Source organism: Helianthus annuus, chromosome 6, assembly GCF_002127325.2.
Source record: "Helianthus annuus cultivar XRQ/B chromosome 6, HanXRQr2.0-SUNRISE, whole genome shotgun sequence".
NCBI classification, from domain to species: Eukaryota; Viridiplantae; Streptophyta; class Magnoliopsida; order Asterales; family Asteraceae; genus Helianthus; species Helianthus annuus.
Window position 1 is genome coordinate 89436624 of NC_035438.2, and position 21726 is coordinate 89458349.

At 37.7% G+C, this 21726-nt stretch overlaps 2 protein-coding genes and 1 long non-coding RNA gene across 4 annotated transcripts; 1 reads left to right on the forward strand and 2 right to left on the reverse strand.

Annotated features, from left to right (window-relative positions):
* Positions 1 to 1243: 1243 nt before the first annotated feature.
* Positions 1244 to 1915, reverse strand: LOC110944921. Its single transcript, XM_022186564.1, has one exon. It carries the CDS (start codon positions 1913 to 1915, stop codon positions 1244 to 1246), a length of 672 nt encoding a protein of 223 aa, XP_022042256.1.
* Positions 1916 to 5035: 3120 nt separating this feature from the next.
* Positions 5036 to 8340, forward strand: LOC110865733. Of its 2 annotated transcripts, XR_002550912.2 has the most exons (5): positions 5036 to 5320; positions 5712 to 5899; positions 6041 to 6188; positions 6839 to 7329; positions 7687 to 8340. It is a non-coding gene; the product is annotated as an uncharacterized LOC110865733 (long non-coding RNA). The 2 variants fall into 2 exon arrangements; XR_002550911.2 differs by lacking the exon at positions 6839 to 7329.
* Positions 8341 to 9233: 893 nt separating this feature from the next.
* On the reverse strand, positions 9234 to 11173 carry LOC110865732 (germin-like protein subfamily 2 member 4). Its single transcript, XM_022115056.2, has 2 exons — positions 10911 to 11173; positions 9234 to 9963 (listed from the first exon to the last, which is right to left on the reverse strand). The coding sequence occupies exons 1-2, from the start codon at positions 11026 to 11028 to the stop codon at positions 9425 to 9427; spliced, it is 657 nt and encodes a 218-aa protein (XP_021970748.1). The 5' UTR covers positions 11029 to 11173; the 3' UTR covers positions 9234 to 9424.
* Between the last annotated feature and the right edge of the window lie 10553 nt (positions 11174 to 21726).

The following is a 21726-nucleotide window of genomic DNA, read 5'->3' on the forward strand; positions in this document are numbered from 1 at the left end:
TTGGGATTCTGGATACGGGAGTATATTCAAGAGGTGGGACACATGAATCGAACTAAGTTCATAAAACACTTAAATAGTATCCTGAATAGATTGAAAGTTGTATGAAAACTTAAGTGGACAACAATATCGTCAATCAACGTGAATCGTTTAAAACTTAAAACGATTAGAAGCTTAACGATGCTTGTGATGTGTCTCAAAAACTGATATGATCCTCTTACACAAACTCACAAAAATATGTTTGTATATATTTCATTTCTGCATTTAATTTCTGTCTTTGCGTTCATGTTTCTTATTTTGAAAAATCCAAAAAGATTTTCGACAACTGATGTTGGAGAGCTGACATTCAAAATCTCAAAGGCTAAACATGATGAACAGATGGTTTGGTTAATTAGTTTAAAATGTTTAAAATGATTCATTAATTTGAATCAGATTTTGGAATGTTTCAAAATTGATCAATTTTTTAAAATATGAAAATTCTCAAATGTTTAGTTGATTCATTGAGTTGAATCACAACTTTATTGGTTTGTAATAGAGAGTGTGAGATGTGCAGGTTTCTGATCTGTTAATACGGAAAGCCAGGCGTCGATACCAAAAGCACGGAAGCTTGACGAAAGGGGGAGCCTGAAGAGCCTGAAGAAAGAGAGCAACGGAAGCTGAAGACAGATCCACCAGGATTCTGTTCGAGCTAGAGTAGTTGAAGACTTTCACTAAAGATTCCGTCAACATTCAAGGGGGAGTTTGTTAGTGCAGTTGTCTGTCGACTACATCTTCGTTCGAGTTTTAGAGAGAGAGAAAGTCAAGTCGCTACGAGTTTCACTACGAGATTGACTACGGCAATATCCAAGGGGGAGATTGTTAGTACACGAATGTCTATCGCCTTCGTCAATCTAAGCAGTAGCAAGAAACCGAAGAAACCAAGACTTTGTAATGTCATATCTAGTTAAAAGGCAAGGTGGCAAACTTGTAATTAATGAGAACTTTCATTAAAATGCCTTGACCTATAAATAGGGGATTATGTCATTAGTTAGATTAGATTTTGGTGAAATAGAAGATTTAGAGGAAGACTTCTAGAGAGAGAAAGTCTAGAGAGAGAAAGTGTTGTAAACGTGAATCTTGTGCCGGAATTGTCACATCTTTCAATAGATTCTCGTTAGTATTACGTTATTGTGTGTTCGGTCACGTACGTTCACGGATTCCGCACGTGAAACGTTCGTTACGCAATCGAACGGCGTCAAAACCGGTCCTACAAAATACCAAAAAAATCCTCTTCAAAAAAGCTCCAAAACCTGCGAATAAAATTAAAATTAAACCCATCGGGTCCAGGAGCTTTATCTGCACCACATGCAAACACCGCCTCCTTTATGTCCTCCTTAGAGAAAGGCTGAATAAGCTCGTCTACAAGCTCTAAAGGAACCTTATTAATGTTATCACAACGAAGAGTAGGTCTAACACGAAGGGCTTCTGAGAAATGCTCCCTGAAGAACTTAAGAATCTCCCGTTTAACTAAGCTAGGCTTAGAAACCCAAACACCATCCACCAAAATCCCCTGAATAGCATTAACAGCCTTCCTACCATTAATCACACCATGAAAATAAGCTGTGTTGTCATCCCCATGCATAGCCCAACGAACACGAGACCGCTGCTTCAAGTCTTTCAATCTATGTAGTTCCAACTCTCCCAACCCTTTTTTACACTCAGCCCAGACCCATTCCTCTTCCTCAACCAGATCTTTGTGTTCCATAGTAGCTTCAAGCCTCTCTAACTCCACCTTCAGCGTGCTTAACTCTTCTCCTTCAGCGGCATCCTGTCTAACCTTCCAATTCCGAACTAAATTCCTGAGAAACTGAAATTTGTTAGATAAAGCAACATCACGAGGACCCACTGACTGATAACGATCCAAAGCATTCCCCAGCATCTCCTCACATCCGTCACTATCCAGCCAAGAATTGAACCACCGAAATGGTCTCGCACCAAAATTTTTATTAACCAGAGTCAAAAGACTCGGACAGTGATCCGAAAGGTTCCTAGGAAGTGCTCGACAACACGCCTCAGGTCATCTGTTAAAAAAATCTCCACACAGAAGAAATCTATACAGTTTACTCATTTTACATTTATTCCCCGAGCATGTCAAAAAAGTGAATCTTTTACCCTTCATCCCATACTCCCTGAGACAAGCTTCATCAATAAAAGAATTAAAATCTGAAGCACTAAACTCATTGAACTTTGAATTTCTTCTTTCATCTTCATTTCGAACAACATTAAAGTCACCATAGAGGCACCAAAGGCCTTCCCTACACCTCATAATAGATAGTAAACGATTCCAAAGAATACGTTTATCCACCGTTTTTTAAGGCGCATAAATATATAGAAAATTTAACTTAGTGCCATCTTCTTTAAGGCGGCCAAACACAAGCATGAAATTCTGATCATTAACAGAGCCATCTTTCAAAAACACGTTAGGGTCCCATAACATCAATAAACCACCAGATCTACCTAATGAGTCCACACCTTCCCACTCAAATTTCTTTCTACCCCAAAATCGATCAGGTTTAAAATTATTAACATCACTACACAAAGTCTCCTGCAATGCAATAACAGACACACAATTTTCCTCCTTTAACTTTCTAACCCAATTATTTTTCCTAGCAACCCCAACACCTTTAATGTTTAAAGATAAAATATTCATTCCAAACCTGCTTGTACACCCTCCTTAGCAATATTCTCCTTGATGAAATCTTCACAGACCTCAACTTGAGCACCTAGCTTAACACCCGTTGGCGGGTCTCTTTGTATGTGTTGTCCGGAAAGAGTGGATCTGCAGGGTCCCAAATGAATTGGCTTATTCGAAAAATTGTCGCTTGTGTCTCCGCCTCAATGGCACTCTCTGCATTAAAATTATCGTTACCCGGGGATAAAGGAAACCCCTTTCTGACCGAAGACTGACCCTCCTCTTCCTCTGTTCCCAAAGCATGCTCCTCAATGAGGTTATCGGAAGTCCCCTGAGCTCCACCATCATAAACCTCTTGAATTTGAATCCCCACCGAAAGCTCCTCTTTATCTTTAGCTGGACACCCACGTGTTGTCAGATGGCAAGGGGTCTTGAAACAAATACCCGGGTTAGAACATTTACCTTCCTCATTAAGCCCAAGAAGTTCATCTAGTCCAAAAAGGTCATCACCTTTGGGCTTTTTCCCTAATTTATTCTTTTCTAAGCTACTAGAGTAGCTTGGGCTAGGCTGGCCCCCACCTGAGCAAGCCTATTTCTTTTTACGTTTGTTCACATTGCAAATTAAGACTTCTAGAACCTCATGAACATCTACTTTATCAAAATCAAATTTGTCTCCAGAAATAAAAACCTCCTCATTAATACTTTCCTTTAAATTCCCAACAATTACGGAAGGGTCAATATTCTGCATTAAAGAACCTTCCGTTTCCAGACTAACTGAACCGTTACCCTTCTGGCCGGCCACGTCAGCTTCGGCACCGTCCTCTGGATCATCACCTTCGCCACCTGTCGTTCCACCCTCAGCCTCCGCTTCACAACTATCAACATCCATTCCCTCACTGTCAACCTTCTCCGACACGTCCTCAAAAAATTCCTGGACCCAGTCCCCCCTCTCCTCCGACACCCAAACCCGAAAACTTTTGTTGCGCCATTTAAGTATAATCTCCTCTGCTATCCGCTTAACATTGCCTGTTAACACTCCAATGTACTCATAAGATAGGTTCGAATCATTCTTCGACCTAGATGGTCTGTGAACAACCTTCCCAAACACCTCACCCACCTTGGCCATAACTTCACTTGTAAGCAATTGAAGAGGTAACCCCTGTCACTTGAGCCATGCAAGTCATTCATAACCCAAAGTCTGACCCTCCCAAACGTCGACCGGCGAGAATCTCACCATAATCTTTTTGGCCGCCTCAAACGCCGCTGCTGCCGAGTCCTTTTCCTCATAGGAAATCATCACCATCATACCTCCTAGATATTGCACCTTACCTTCGACATGATGCAATTCATTCTGAATGATTTTCATGTTTTTTAAGGCATCCAAGTCAATCATCTTCGCAATAAGGGCTCTCCTATGAAAACTCTTATACGCATTAACCCGGTCCCAACAACAACCACCCGGTCCTCCCTGGCAGATTCGTGCCTTCCGGTTAGCGTCTCCTTAAAGGATCCTCCACCCGGATTGAGCATTGGAGCCTTACCCGTATCGAAAGAAAAACTTCTCCAATCTTTCTTTTTAGAACCAACAACTGTGTCATTGGCAGCCTTGTAACCAGTGTTTATTTCACCATCTTCCAATGTGAACCTTGCTACATTTACTCTTAACCGATAGTCACCCATACGAATAGCATAGAGAATTCTCACCATCTCTTGTTTGTCTTTCACATCCAACATGGTTACAAAACCAAACCTGTTACCAGATCTATCCCGTTTCCTCGCAATATACAAGTCGAAAATCTCCCCATGTTGTCGGACGAACTCAGCCAAATCGTTACCGCTGCACTTCTCTGGCAAGTTTGAGACGAAAAACTTTGTTAAACGGCCTTGAATCTTTTCCGGGATGGGTTTTCGTCGGCTGCCCATCGAGAGAAAACAACGCTATAAGCACGTTAATTGCAGAGGTTATTAGTGAAGTACTGAAGCTGTGTCTCAACCCTTTCTATTCCTCATTTATAACCCTCACCAACCCTTTTTGTAAACATTTTGGAGAGAATGATTTCTAACCAGTTATGAGAGAATGATTCGTATATTAGGACTGAATACCACAAATCAAAGAACTCCAAAACTTCACTTTGAGATGAATACTCAGGAAAGCCAAAGTTAATCACATAAAGATTCTAACTTTCTAAGTTTAAAAGTGCAACCTTAAGTGGTGTTTGGGATTCCTTATTTTGCCCTGACTTTTAACTTATTGACTTCTCAAAATTGAATAAGTTGAAAAAAAGTGTTTGGTAAATGGAGAAGGACTTTTCAAATGACTTCTACTTTCCACTTGATAAAGGGGTTTTTGAGAAGTCACAGATTCTTACTTCTCAAAAGCCAAAAGTCCTTTTAGGGGCAAATTCCCTATAACCCCTCCACAACAACCCTCATCTGCCGCCAACATCTTCATTCATCCTCCAACTACCCAACAATTAAGGTTACCAGCTTTCTCTCCTCCTTTCTCTTCTGTACGTATCTCTTAACAATTAAAGTCACCATGTACTTATCTTTCCATCTTCATTCATCCTCCAATTAATGCTTCCATAAAATTCTCAATATTTGAAACTTGGTTGGATTTTCCTCTTCCTGATGTTGATGAGGATGATGAAGGTAGATATTTCATTCATTCATTATTTGGTTAACTATTATTATGTGAAAATTTACATGTATTTATTTTTATGCTAATTTAGTTAGTTGAAGAAAACGTTGCTATAGAAATAGTTTCTAACTTAAACTTGTAAACTTTGAAACAATTGGAAATGTTGTTAGGGTTGGGTTGTAAAGGTAAAAGAGGAACTTGATAATGAAGTAGAAGGAGACTGTAAAAGATCTGTTTATTTTGCTCTTTGGGGCCATCAAATTAATTGTCGCTTTCTTCGTGGAACATCATTCACATGTATCCGTTATGTACAGACACTATTACTTGCTAGTCTTGATTAATGAGGTTATGTAAATATGATCTGTTACTTGATGTATGTTTTATTCTATTTTTATTTTTCAGATTTTGAACTATCTGATGCACAACAAGAGTATGCTCTGACTGTCGAAAGTTTGGCACCAAGATTGGCTGCTCTTAGGATTGAACTTTGCCCGGGTTATATCAGTGAAAGTTCTTTCTGGAAGATATATTTTGTACTTTTGCATCCGAGACTTGAACCTCATGCTGCTGCACTTCTTTCGAGACCCGAGGTAAGTTTTCTTGTAAATATTCTTGTGTTTACCCTATTTCAGTTTGTTAATATTTTTTTTTTAAGATGCTGCTTTGGTAGCTTATATTTTGTGAAATAGTTATGAGATTGAAACCTTGTTATGCACATTTTGTTTTGGTAGGTAATAGATCCAGAATGCGTTGGTTAAAATTGCCTAAAATCAATTAGACATACTTGTTGTTGTTGCTTGTGCTGCTGCTTGTTGCTGTTGTTGCTCGTTGCTGTCGGAGCCATACCGGATATATCCAACCCTTACAACTTCTCTTCAGGTTGGTCTTCACGATCTTTATGCTACTGTTGTTATTTCTTATTTTTAAGTATATAATTTTTGGATTAACTGTTGTACAATGTAGTCGTACAAAGTGTTTTCCTCCCAAATAACTGCCTTGTTCTTGTTACCAGCAGAGTAAGAATATCCAACAGTTAGTTAGTGTAAATGGATGAAATTATAAAATATGTAAACAAATTTTATGTTTATATGTTTCATGAAGTTGTTTTTCAATATGCAAGAGAGAAAAAAAATTAAATAAGCTAAATCAAACACTTTTTAAAGGATGTCCTTTTTGGTCATTTTACATGAATAAGTTAAACCAAACACCTTTTAAAAAAACTTCTTATTGACTTATTGGCTCATAAGCTAACCCAAACAGTTTTTAAAAAAGTCCTTTTCAAGAAGTCATAAGGTAATAAGTCCTTCTCACGAAAACTCCTTTTTAACTTAAATAAGCTAATCCAAACACCCCCTTAGTCTAGATTATGATCCTCTTGACAATGGATTACAAACAAGAAAAAATCAGCCTTTTATCTTTACATATTTTGTTAATTTTTGGGACAAGTAAATCATATAAAGTTCATCCCTTTAAAGTTTGCTATCATCCTACACAACTAACTATACATTAAAAAAACACCCATATACCAGAAGGAAGTAGAAGTGGAGAATCCAGAAGCAGAGGCCATGACAGAGAGAGAAGAAGCAGCAAATAAGCACTGGCAGGTCCTCAACACGAGGCCGCTGATCTTGTCTGGACTAACAAACAAAGATTTCATCTTTGTGGATGGGTGAAAATGGATATTGATTGATAATTGTGAAAATTAATTTGGGGTGTTTAGAACATTCCCCTAATTGTAGACCCCCAATGTGTCGCCATCTTCCTAAAGAATATGCAAAGCAATTATGTCACCAACTTTACACAAAGTTTTTCAAGACATGCTTTTAAAAACTTGTAAATTAAACATTTTGGAGTTCGAAATTGAGCAAATTGAGATCTGGATGTTGTTGATCAGATGGATTGAGTGAAAATTGAAGTGGTTAGAGGAGAACTGTGATTGAATTTGTGGTTAAACAGGATGACTGTAGTGGAAGGTGAATGGAGAATGCCAGAATGGAGTGAGATTGACGATGATGAAAAGGTGGGTGTTGCTTAATAATGATTTCTGAAGTAATAAGCCATAAATTATTAATTTTTTATTATATAGTTTCTCAATGTTTACCATTTTACCCTCATGTGTATTGCACATGATAACTTTTAACTGAGATTTTTAACTAGGTTTGGCCTAAATGACATAACGTGTAAGATTTTGAAAGATTAAGGACACCACCTGTAAACTTTTGGCCAAAAGGACAGCGCCTGCAATTTGATGTAAACATAAAGGATAAAACTTGTAATTTACTCTTTAAATTATTTAATTTAATTTGTTTTATCATTAAGGGCAATTAAGTCATTTAACATGGACTTAACTGAGCAAAGTAACCTCCATCTACTTTAGGGACTATCCGAGCAACAAGTGAGCAAACCACAAAGAGCAAACACGCTATTTTGAAAAGGTGGAGACTAAAGGTGAAAAACTGACAAACCACAGGTACTATCCGGGCAATTAACTCTATGGAATGTAAGAAAATACTTATTTGTCATCTGTTAAACTATATAATTCTTATGAGCTATAACATATTTAGCTTATGTGATTTTAACGTTGAAAGTTAAAAGTCTCTAGTGTTGGATTCCGTGCATGTTTAAAACATAAATCTTTTTTATGCACGGAAAGACACATGTGTGTACGAAACGTGCATTTAAATTTTCACAAATGCAACCGTTTAAGAAAAAAGTTGCAGTTTTTAGAATAATTTGCAATCTTTAAATAAAAAAGTTGCAAATTCAAAATAATTTTGCAACCTTTTATTAGAAAGGTTGTATCGGATCTTCTAATGCAATCTTTATGTTCAACAAAGTTGCATCAGAGTTAAATGCAACTTATTTGAAAAAGTTGCTTCTAAAAGGTTGAATTAGCCCTATTTTATAGCAGTGAGTTTAAAATTTAAGAGTAAAGTAATAAAATGATGTTTCATAATCTTGTACCTAATAATATAATAGAGTTAATTGCCAAAATCGCCCCTGAGGTTTGAGCACATTTGCTATTTTCGTCCAAAATGACACTTTTGTACCATTTTACCCCCCATGTTTGTAACTTTTTGCCATTTTCATCCAAATAACTAACTTAGTTTATTTTTTCTGTTAAGTTGAAGAATATTTGGATGAAAATGGCAACTATAAACCACAGGGAAGAAAATGGCAAATGTGCTCAAACTCTTTTTAATTTCTTTTATTTAGTTAATTTTGTCACATATATAATAAAAAAATAATATACATGCAATTTTTATATGAAAAAATAATAGTTTTGTCACATATTTTTTATAAATTTTCATCCAACCACTAACTAAGTTAATTTTTTTCTATTAAGGCGAAGGATGTTTTAAATTTTATACAGAAATTAATTTCCAAATGTTTATATAGATCAATTTATAAAATTTAAAACATCTTTCGCCTAAATAGAAAAAAATTAACTTAGTTAGTGGATGGATGAAAATTTATAAAAAAATATGTGACAAATCTATTATTTTTTTTCGTATAAAAATTGCATGTATATTATTTTTTATTATATATGTGACAAAATTAACTAAATAAAAGAAACTAAAAAGAGTTTGAGCACATTTGCCATTTTCGTCCCTGTGGTTTATATTTGCCATTTTCATCCAAATATTATTTAACTTAACAGAAAAAATAAACTAAGTTAGTGATTTGGATGAAAATGGCAAAAAGTTACAAACGTGTGGGGCAAAATGGTACAAAAGTGTCATTTTGAACGAAAATGGCAAATGTGCCCAAACCTCAGGGGCGATTTTAGCAATTAACTCAATATAATATTATGTGTTATATTTTGCCATTTTAAACTTTTTATGTACATCCACATATTTGTTAAACACTTCTGTATAATTCAAATTTGACGTGCTTGTCGTCTTTAAAAATAAGACTTCGATGAAGAAGGACCAAAAAAAAAGAATTTATTATTTAATGACAAAATCTTTCTAGAATACATGGATTTGAGTACAAATTTTCTCCCAATTTTAGTTCCAACATGAAAACAATATAGAATGTCACAGACAAATGCATTCAGAAACAACACAAATAAAAACATGAAACCCCATAAACTGACAGTTGGGTATGTGATTTTACTTCTTTGGTGCGAATTTGGACTTAATTTTCTCAATCTCTTTGGTTCCGATTTGGAATGTTTTAGTCAACACAACATCTTCCACGGTTGGAGACGAGGCAAACAAAGCGTTAGCCACCCGTTGGGTGCCCGGCAACTGGCTGTTGAAGCCAGCAATAACCGCAGCAGGAACTTTACCGTTGTTTATCTGGAAGTGAATTAAACCTCTTGGGAATGTGAAGATTTCACCTTTCTTGATGGTCTTGGAGAAGAGTTTATTCTCTGTGGTGATAAAACCAACATCCAATTCGCCTTCGAGCACAAACACTATCTCAGTGGCTCTTGGGTGGGTGTGTGGTGGGTTGATACCCCCTGGTGCATAATCAATGCGAGCCATAGATACCCCTAGCGTGTTTAGCCCTGCGATTTGTTGGACTGAGGCTGCTGTAACGGTTGCACCGAAGGTGTTGTTTGTGAGCCCCGGCTTTGCTAACCCCGCGAAGAAGAAATCATCAGCTGATATGTTGGCTTTGCAAGTGAATCCATTTACTTTTACACCTGTTTTGGTACAATATTTATCAAGATTTAAGTTTTCATTAAATCCAGAAAGTTATTATGTTCTATGTTTGAGCAATTATTACAAAATGACAAATGCATTATCAAACAACTTTTATTTATTAGGTGGACAACATAAGTAATTTTAGCTTACAAAAACCTGTTTCAAACCTGCCGCATGCGGTGTAGGTTGTTTCGATTATTCATGTTGAATTGATAGAAGCCCAACACTATTCGCATTTATTCATCTTAAATACCTCAACCTCACATCTTGACAAACATAAAAATATATAACCCAAAATGTTTTTTTTTAATGGCAAAGGTTACATACTCCTAAATTACATCAAAAAATGTTCTTTTCCTTTGGTTCATTGGACATTGAAGCGAACGTTGGTTTATTATCGTATTTTTTTCATCTTCGATGTATAAATGTATGGTAAAAGAATATTTAGGATACTTTTTTATTTTTCTTCTAGATCGTCACTGACCCAAAGACAATCCTTGTGACTCATGCATTTAAACAGATTATTTTGGTTGACGGAACAAAACTGAACAGGTTAAACAGTCAACCAAAATACGAGCTATTAAATAAACCGGTTAAATGAAGTTTATTTTTCAAAAAAAAAAAAAAAAAACCGGTTAAATGTTTATAAACGGCAACATTTTTCATGTTAGTGAGCCAAATCAAAGTCACCAGCTTGACCTCCATTAAATTTGCATATTGGTTAGAAAATTAATGCCCAAACTTGTGGAAAATAATAAATGTACGTCTACCAAGAAAATAATATCTTTCTTCACCCTTCCAATACGCTATTTGACCAATACTTTGAAGGTATATATCTAAAAAAAGGTATGGTTTTTTCAATAACTAAACAGGTTTTATTCATAATCTCTTATGACAAACTGGTTGAAATAAAGAAGAAAGATGATGAGTATGTAGTAGTATGTACCAGAAGTAAGATCAGCAACACAGACATCTTGAAGCAAATCAGGATCTGCTGAGACAAAGGAAGCCATAAAGATGGCCATCATCATGCCAATTATCAACCCAAAATCATTAGTAGCCATAGCACTTGATTATTACAGAAAGGAGAAAAGGAGGATTTGAATACGAATACAGATTGGTGGGTTATGTGGTATATATATATTTAAACTGGGTAGAAGGAGAAGACTTTATGAAAGCAATTTTAAATTGGTAGCTGGCCTGTCTCAATATTATGTGGCATTAAATCCTTCTTTAATTTATGCTTTAAGATAAGTCAATGGCCCACTTGGGGAATACTCTATCAAGATATTCTTCGTTAGGTTTCATATTCAAACATTTAAAACGAAAAATCAAACAAAATAAAGTTCCTCTTCACCGTAAAAAAGAAAACAAAATAAAGTTCCAACTTGGAAAATAAGTATCTAAAACTTTCTAATTCCAGTTTACGTTACTTGAGAAGTGAACATGATGTATTAAATTTATAGTTATTGTTATTATAGTATTTTTAGATAAAACTTCTTTTTTGTTCGGAACATTTAAGTTTTAAGCAGTTATGTAACAAGTGATGTTAATTTTTAAGATACTTTTTAATGAACTAAGAACATTCAAAATGTGTTACCCAACACTAATTTATCAAACAACGCAATATAATTTCAAACACACAAACCTTTAGGAATGATTAAGTGTGCCAAATTATCATGTGGTTTTGTGTATGTGAGGTTTCTTTAATTTCGTTAATAAATTAAGTTTCCTATAAAATTATGAAAACGTAATATTATGCTTTTTCTTAAACGGTCCGTTTTGACCCTGAAAGGGTATGGTCTCTATTTTTGCGCTGACTATACAAGTTAACCTAAGGTTGTGCGCGAGGCCATACCCAGAATAAACCAAATCCAACACCTGAAAGGGTATGGTCCTTAATCTTGCACCGACTACACAAGTTAACCTAAGGTCGCGCGCGAGACCATACCCAGAATAAATCAAATCCAACACTTGGTTCTTTTTGCAAATGCATTGGCGCAAGTACAAGAAACGAAGACGACATATGTGTCACAAGACAGTGTTGGACAGCATAAATAGTACAATTGGTAGAGCAGTAGACCAATGAGCGCAGGACAGGCTGTACTTTGTAATGTTGCACGAGGAGCAATCGTGCAGGGGACAGGAAGTACACAAGGACATGTATGTGGCACCAATCAGCGTACGCCGACCACTGCTCCATGATCTCCACTTAACTCCTGATGACAGACCAAACAACAAGGACGATCGTCAGCCCACGTGTATCCATTCAACGTGCACCAACTACACCCTCGCCTGTAAACAGTAACGGTCGTAACACGGGAGGCAAAACGCATATTCCTTGTTATTGACCTCAAGCCCAATGCCCATCAGTCCATCTCCTTCACGACTCACTTCGGCTATAAATAGAGAACATTGGCTACACGTTTAAGCATTGCTCTCTTGCTCTCTCACTTAATACACACACTTTTATCCTTAAAGCAAGTTCTTATTCTCACGCTGGAGTGTGGTTACAAGGAGAACCCCCCGTATTCTCTTCCTTGTAACGAGCTTCACGGTGTGTTGATTATTTCGAAGGATCATCGCAGTTGTTTGTCGAGAATGAAAGAAGATTAACCTTATTTGGACGAGACATAAACCACAAGCTAATCTTCGGATTAACTTGGTGTTTCTTCATTGGCGCCCACCGATTTTTTACAATCACTTTTCCGTGTAATTTTTAAGCTTTTATTTACTGATCTCATGGTAGATCAGAGCATTCCTTTTTCCTCACTCGATTTTCAGTCTCAGTCGGGCCAGGTGGTGGACAACGCGCACGTCCATAGCCACCCAACAGACGAGCACGCTGATAGGGAATACATTGAGACTAGGGGAGTTCACGTGAGTGGTGTCCGTATCACTCTAAACGCGACCCTAGGAAGCCATGGCGCGGGGCCATCGGCGACACTAACTTCACTATTACCAGAGGGGGAACCTCCCGCCTCCTAGTTTATCAAAAGGCAGGCCACATTGAATGCTATGTACGAGTAGTTGTATGCACAACAAGGTCCGACCCAGTTCCAAGCGCAACAAAATCGTGCAACAACACTGATGCTACGACAGCTGGATTACAATTCTCCCCAACACGAGCGCACGCTGTCTCACGCACCTTTTGAGCGTACAGGAAGGCACCAACACCAAAAGTCACCATCGCTAAGACGACAAAGCGTCCATACCATGCATGACACACGCATGGACACTAGGAGATATTATGAAAGCCAACACAATCAGTCACATCGGCAAGCTCCGATAAGCAGCCGGCTAGGGCCGCGCAATATGAATGAAGAGTGGGACACTCACACTGGTTTATACGCTAAATGCAGGAGCATAGCAATTCAATTTTATCCGTGAGATTGCTCTGGCACCTTTAGAGAAGGCAAAGTTGTAGAACCGGTTTTCGACTCCGTAACGATTGCGAACCGAACGTGTGACATGCGAAATCCATACACGAACGTGACTGAACACAAGATTGTACAATTATCGTGATTCTATTGATCAATATGACGAGTACAAGCACCATGAATCACCTTTCTCTCTCTGGACTTTCTCTCTCTAGCTCTAGATCTCCAAAGCTCCTAAATGGCAAAAGTTCTCAAATGAAACCCTAAAGCTCCTATTTATAGGCACAAGGCATAAGGATTTCTCCTTATTTACAAGATTGCCACCTTGCCTTTTTCCCTACTTAAAATACTATAAAGTCACATTTTCTTCTATTCTTTGCTACGAACTGGATTGACGGAGGCGATAGACATTACTGCACTAATAAAAGTTACCTCCAACATTTGGCAAGTTCAATGGTTTGACTGATCCGGATGATCATATGAGAGTTTTCACAAGTGTTGGTGTAGTAGGAGGTTGGACCATGCCAATGTGGTGCCACCTTTTCGTTCAAACCTTTATAGGGGCAGCTCGTGCCAAGTTCGATAGTCTCCCCGCAGGCAAGAAAAAACCGTGGCCAGTATTTGAACATAAATTTTTAACACATTTCAGCCAGTAAAGACGTCACAAGCGACACACTTCTTAGGTTATGAATATATGGCGAAGGGAGAATGAAGGCTTGGATGAGTTTATCAAGAGTTTCAACAAGGAGTGTCTTGAAATTGGGAATGTAAGCGAGGATCTCATGCACGCACATTTTACTCACGCGGTACGTTGTGACAGTTTGATCAGGACTATCACAGAAAAAGATGGTATGCCCGAAGAATAGGACAACCTGATGGCGGCCACTAAAATCGTCGCGCAGACAGAAAAGACGTTGACGGGAGAAAAGGCAAGTCGTTATCCCAGCGAGCATCATTCGAACAATCATGCGCAAGATTACAGCAGGCGTAACAAGAAGAGCAAAAACTCTAGCTGGAAGCCAAACTAGCACAACAGTTATGAGGAAAGACTGCGCTACAGCGAGGATGCTCGCGTGACCATCGATAAGATCGGCTACAAGAAGGAAATAAAAAATGATAATCGTGAGAAACGTTGGACTCCACTAAGTAAGACACCGTTAGAGGTTCTAACTACGGAGAATCATGACTTCAAGGCTCCATAGCCTATGCAAAACAAGAAGGGCCAAGACCCCAACTTGTACTCCGATTTCCATAAAGACACTGGGCATCTGACGGATGACTGTATCAACTTGCACCAGGATATCGAAAAGGCCTTGAGGAGTGGAAAACTGGCACACTTGGTGAAAAACGTGCGCAAAGAAACCAGGAGCAGGCCAAAGAATTAATTTAGAAATTTTAATCTTTTAAGGTTCTCCACATCAACCGAAGTGATAACAAACCAGCGGATGCGTTGAGCAAATTGGCTAGCACATCCTTTCAACACTTGGTGAAAGATGTCATGATCGAGGTACTTAAAAATCCTTCAGTACCCTTGCACCAAGTCAATGTGATTGAATTATGGTTACCTTATTGGATGACGCCTATTATTCAATACTTACAAGCAGGGATCCTTCCTAGTAACAAAGCGGAAGCCAGGAAAATTCAACACAAGGCTTTGTTCTATCAGATGGATGTAGGAATTTTGTATCGTCGATCTTATTTGGGTCCACTATTGCGCTGCTTTGACCCACAAGATACAAACTATCTCATTCAAGAAATACATGAAGAAATTTGTGGGATACACGCAGGACCACGCATGGTGGTCGCCAATATAATGAATGCAAGGTACTACTGGCCTGACATGCACTAAGATGCTGTAAACGAATTTCCTAAGTGTAATTCTTGTCAGCGCCACGCGCCAAAGACCCTACGACCGAAGAATGACTTGATCCCAGTCTCCACAGCTTGGCCTTTCCAGCAATGGGGCATAGACATGGTCGGTCCTTTCCTAGATGCCCCAGGCGTGGTCAAATTCATCATCTTTGCCATTGATTATTTTACAAAGTGGGTAGAGGCGAAGGCTCTTGCTTCAACTTCTGTAATGGTAGTGCGAAAGTTCATCTGGGAGCACATCTTTTGCCATTTTCGATTGCCCCTGCGCATAGGAACGGATAACGACATAAATTTTGTTTCAGAAGACCTTCAGAACTGGATGAAGGAGTTACACATCGATCACACTTTTTCTTCTGTTGCGCACCCTAAAGGGAACAACCAAGTGGAGAGTGTTAAAAAAAGCATCGTTGAAGGGATCAAGGCAAGGTTGGGCACGAAACGACAAGGCTGGGTCGATAAGCTCCCCAGCATACTCTGGGCTCATCGCACCATGCCCAAGACAAGCAACGACGAAACCCCTTTTAGCCTAGTGTACGGCTCTGAGGCGGTTATCCCGATAGAAATCGGCCTCCCCTCGCCGTGCATGACAGCTATCAGTGCAATTGATAATGAGGCGGAGCGCCGACTTGATTTATACTTACTCGAAGAACGGCGTGAGAACACCGCCATAAACGAGGCAAAGTACAAGTCTAAACTGGAAAAGTACTACAACGCGCGGGTGCGCACATGTACTTTCAGTCCAGACGACTACGTTTTCTGTGACAATAGGGCCTCTAATGCTGAACGCCCAGAGAAACTCGCGCCTAAATGGGAAGGTCCCTACATTATCCACGAAGTCCTGGGCAAAAGCGCGTATAAACTACGTACTTTAGACGGCCACATTGTTCCACGTGCTTGGAATGCACAACAGTTGAGAAAATATTACATGTAAGACACCACCTTTGTAAACGATGGCCGTGTGCCTGACAAGTTTATTAATACAAGTGTTCTTTACATTATTTTCCTTGTTAGTTCCAGTATTTCGATTTATGTTACAAATGCATATACAACTTTGAGTCTGCGCAAAAATAGTAAAGTTAAATTACGAGCTTATGAACTACCTAATCTCCAAGACCCGCACGATTATCAGCGTGAAGTCGGATTACACAGTTCGAACATGAGCCGCACTTACACTTATTCGCGCTACATAAACAAAGTTTCTTGTTGGTGCATATTCTGTGACAACAGCTTAGATTTGGTCTTTGGATTTCTTGTAATTAGTTAAACGATAAACAGTTAGCGGGTTTAGCTTTGTATTAGTGAAATAATAGAGTTTGGGCTAAACTAAACCCACATTGGGTCTAGGGGGACGAATTGGGCTTGTCCATGTAGGAAACCCTAGTCCAACTTGTAAACCTTGTGTTATATAAACAAGGTTAGGCTTTAGGGTTTAGGTTAATCAGCCAAAACAGTTTGTGTGAGGAATTTTGTAACACCCGTTCTTATAATCCATGGTTTAACGTATATTTTACGAAAACAATCATGTAATTAAGATTACATATACATCGGAAATACGGGTTTATTAAAACTTTTACAAATCATAAGTTATTCTACATAACGTGATCGGGTTCGTCGTTAAAAATTTACAACGAGGCGATGTGCGGAAGCATGTGTCTTTATCGTGTTCGGTTCTTCATTGAGCTTGATCGTCTTCCGGCATCCAAAAAAAGTACCTACATTTCATAAAAACATGAAATGTTTTAGTCATACGGGATTTTATACGTATCTAAACGAGTCCGGGAAACAAAACTGTTCAAAATACATTTTTGATCAGGGTCCACCGTAAATTACGGTGGACAACGTAATTTACGGTAGCCCTGATTTGAAAACACTCCACCGTAAGGCAGGAGCTATCCACCGTAACATTCTCAGTCCCCACCGTAACTTACGGTACCACCGTAAGTTACGGTGGACTCAGCATCAGATTCTTCCATTTCGCCGTTTTCGACACAGAAACTTCCGTATCTTTAAATCCGTTTGTCCGTTTGACTTACCGTTTCTTCCTACGTGATTGTAATTTGATTCCCCGTCCTATGGAGTTAAAAATCCAACATCTGGATTAACAAAAATTTCAGACTTTAACTCTTCGGCTTATTACTCTTTTTACCGACTTTTGACCCGTTCGTGGTTTCATCATCAAACATGGTTATGGCCCTTGTTTCTTCTATAAAACATATTATTATAATTATTTCCTATTATACAAGGTTCAATTCACGGGTCATTACACATTCTTAACCCGTTTCGCTAAAACTTCCATTTTGACCCATTAAGGGTGTTTACTCATTTTTGTCTAGAACTTGTACCTTTTCTTTTGTCGCTACAAAATTCCATATCGAATTAACTACAATTATTCCACCACAACTATTTTGTGGTGGATATATCATAACGAACCCCTTTTTCCCTATCTTACCCATCGGTTGATCATTTTACGCAATTGACCACTTTTGAGCATTTGACCCGCGGATGTGCATTCCTATGACCTTTATTCATGTCTAATGATCCCAATATACCCTTCAAGGTATTTTGGTCAACTTTAGTCCCTCACTATACGACGAAGGACTTTCGCTATTTGACCAAATTGTATGTTTAACAAAAAGCTTAATTGTACATACCTGGCTCGGGTCAAAGTATTGACCCATTTACATAACTTTTGCTTTAAATCTTTTTAGTTAAAGCGATGCAAGCTTATGTTATTTCCTGTGATTACAAAACTCAACAAGTGATTGTCAAATGTTATTGTCAAATGGTGTTAACAACACCATTTGACCCATTTAGTCTAACCGACTATTTATCCGTATGAGATGGTATTTAATTACCATTTCATCCCCTTAAACCTTTTCAGGTTTTCCTTTGAACTTGTTTTACTCAAACCGTTTTTATTTATTTGTCATTACATGACTAATTTACCATTTTATTCCTTTTACTATAGTCATGATTTCATACCATTTTCCATCATTCCGACTCTCATTGAATCATGTCGAAATATCATGTACCAACCATTTAGTAGCATTCATATTAATACCTGAAATTAGTAACTTCGCAAATAATGTAAAAGGGGCGTAAGTTATACTTACCTCGCATCCGAACTACGCTTTTCCTTTCCTTCTTGATTCGTTTGACCCGCTCGCTCATCAAGCTTCCACCTAGCTTGTTACGCGTCAAACTATCATCATCGTTTTCAAGGTGGTTAGTTTAATCATAATTTAATACGATTATTCCACCTTACACATTTCACATTAAAAATTAGCATTTATCGTAGTATAGGTCAGTTTGACTTTTTAAAAGTCAAATGCCCATTAGTATACTAATTTGCATATTCGAGTTCATCAACTAGTTCTAGCATTCTTTAATTACCCGGTAGGCGTTATCTTTAGACCACCGTTTTAACCAAAGTTCTAACCACAATTATCACATGTAGAACTCTTTTTAATCATATTTTGCATAATAGCCAAAACATCACAATTAGGTGTTTTAACTACAAAAATTCTAGTTTCGTGCCTTCTTTGAGGCATTTCAACAAACACTTTAAGGGCAGAATTTTACATGTGTATTTATCAAGTCTCTAGCTTATCTCTTAGCCAAAATTTCACATAAATCAACCATCTTACAAAGTGGTTAACTTCTATAATTTCTGAAATCACTTCAAAATTGTCAATTTACACTAGATCAACAATCTATTTCCTAGTGTTCATCAAATTTCACATAATTCACTAATCACCTACAATGGTGATCATAGTTTTCACTAAAAATTCACATGATTTCAGCTTGTGTTTGTCTAGGGTTTGTCCCTAAACTCTATAGTAGTTCCTAAATCATCATAACATACACATGCAACTAGAATCTCAGATTATTCCCAATTCATGAGAATTTCAAGTTGAAAGATTTCTCAAAATTTTACATACCTTGTAATCCCCTTGTGATGAGGATCAGGAATCTATGTTTAGAATTCGATTTGAACTTGGATTGAACCTTCAATTTGCAAGATTTCTGAAGTTCTAGGGTTTTGAAGGAGTGGGGGTCGCCCCCTGCTTGCTCTGATCGACCAGACCCCCAAAATGGGGTGTTTGGTTTAGTTTTTATTTGTTTAATAAAAATCAAGTTTCGATTTTAACATTATTGGCCCCTCTAATTTGGTTAGTTAATTAAGTAGGGCACAACCTACATTATTTCTAACACTATTCCCCACTTATTAACTAGGTTAAACATTCCTAATTGAATTAGTGGGTTTTGGGAATCTATGACTAAGTTTAGTTTAAGTCCCGTTAACTCGGGCCTTCTATAAACTTTATTTCCCAACGCATTCTTTTCTCTTTTTATTAAATATTGGATATAATTATATAATAATCCTAATATTTTCTGGCTTAATTTTTACCACTAACGGTTCCTTAGCCGTCTGTTAGTATTAGCGTGGTTTGATTACCAAACCCGTTTTTGGGGTGTTACAAGTCTACCCCCCTTAAGGAGGTTTCGTCCTCGAAACCTTTTCTTACATAATTCATTGAGTTTAAACTCAATGCATTCTACCCGAGAAATTACTTATACTTTTTAATCAATCGTTAGTATTACCCGAAAAGTATGGTAACATCTTTTTGGTTACTAATTGTCTACATATCTCATACGACATAGTGTAACTTCGATATAACGTAATCTCGTTATTTCCACTAGTTTAGTTAACTTAGCGATATCCGTCGCTTTCATATACTATCGAATTCCTTATGAATCCATTACTTTGAACCGTTTAAAGGTCTTTAGTGAAATCTTTCACTTTTAGCAACAATTTCTTTTGTTTTCAAATTCATTTATTCGGTTCAGTTATACCGAATCCACCGCGTACAAGCAACCAAATTACTTAAATGACCTTAACCGGTCTCGCTTACTAGACTTATTAGTCCAGTTACTTTTTACTGCTTGCTTGGTTATAATGTGATTCTACTTCACATTACATTTCTTGACCGTGATTGCGTTACATCATGTTTAATTTATATCAAAATCTCATTTTCGAAAATATCACTTTTCGAATATATCGTCTTGCGCCTATCCGTGTCAAGACTTGTATCTTTCATGCTTACTATTTAAATTCCTATCAGAATTTATGTTTGTAAAAACATTATTTCTTACTAAAACCGAAGTTTTAGTTTTAGGATCTTCTCTTTAACTTTTGTCAATTATCCATACCAGGATATTGACAGTCCATAATTTATTCTTATTTGGTTATATCCCATTACCGGGCTCATTATTCTCTTGCATTTAACACTACCTTTATCTGGCTAGTGCTCATTTGTGCCATTCGGCGTTATATTGTATTCAACATGTTTGACCTATAAATGTGAAATCCATCACTTATAAACAATCAACTTTATTCTTTATTCAACCCATTCGACTTCGAATAGTTGAACATATTTACTCACAATTTCTATATACGAGATTTTATAGTCATAACTCGTAATCCAAGTTACTTTGATTTTTCAACCCGCGTTCACGTCTCTTGGTTTACGCATGTGTTTAATTCTTACCCATCCGCCGGGTGTTTTACCGAAGTTGTTATTATTGCAACCCTCCCGGTATGCATTAAGACCTCGCTTCGTTTTTTTTTTATTCCGACTTTGTCTTTAAGTTTGACGTTTTACAAAAACGACTCGTTTAGGGACATATTCGCATTTTCCGGGTTCGAGTGTAAGTACACTCCCTCCCAATGCTTGTCTAAATCATTTTTCATGTTTGCGTTTTCTGGGTTCGAGTGTAAGTACACTCCCTCCCAATACTCGTCTAAATCACTTTTCATGCTTGCATTTTCTGGGTTCGAGTGTAAGTACACTCCCTCCCAATACTTGCCTAAATCATTTTACATGCTTGTGTTTTCTGGGTTCGAGTGTAAGTACACTCCCTCCCAATACTTGTCTAAATCATCTTACATGCTTGTGTTTTCTGGGTTCGAGTGTAAGTACACTCCTTCCCAATACTTGTCTAAATCATCTTACATGCTTGTGTTTTCTGGGTTCGAGTGTAAGTACAGTCCCTCCCAACATTTGTCTAAATCATCTTACATGCTTGTGTTTTCTGGGTTCGAGTGTAAGTACACTCCCTCCCAATACTTGTCTAAGTCATCTTACATGCTTGTGTTTTCTGGGTTCGAGTGTAAGTACACTCCCTCCCAATACTTGTCTAAGTCATCTTACATGCTTGTGTTTTCTGGGTTCGAGTGTAAGTACACTCCCTCCCAATACTTGTCTAAATCATCTTACATGCTTGTGTTTTCTGGGTTCGAGTGTAAGTACACTCCCTCCCAATACTTGTCTAAATCATTTTACATGCTTGTTTGTCCCTTCATTCGGGCTCATTATCCTGATGTAATACGCTTCTGTCACTCGGTTGTGCGTTTACATTATCATCAAACATTTTGCTTATCTGATTCATTTGGGTACTTTTAAGTTAGCCCCCATTCACACCGTCCTTACTACATCGGATGTAAAC

Coding starts and splice junctions, on each gene's coding strand:
- LOC110944921 (XM_022186564.1), bottom strand. CDS start 1,915: ATGCTGGGGAATGCTTTGGATCGTTATCAGTCAGTGGGTCCTCGTGAT.
- LOC110865732 (XM_022115056.2), bottom strand. CDS start 11,028: ATGGCTACTAATGATTTTGGGTTGATAATTGGCATGATGATGGCCATC. Junction 9,964..10,910: donor TGTTGCTGATCTTACTTCTG/GTACATACTACT, acceptor GTACCAAAACAG/GTGTAAAAGTAAATGGATTC.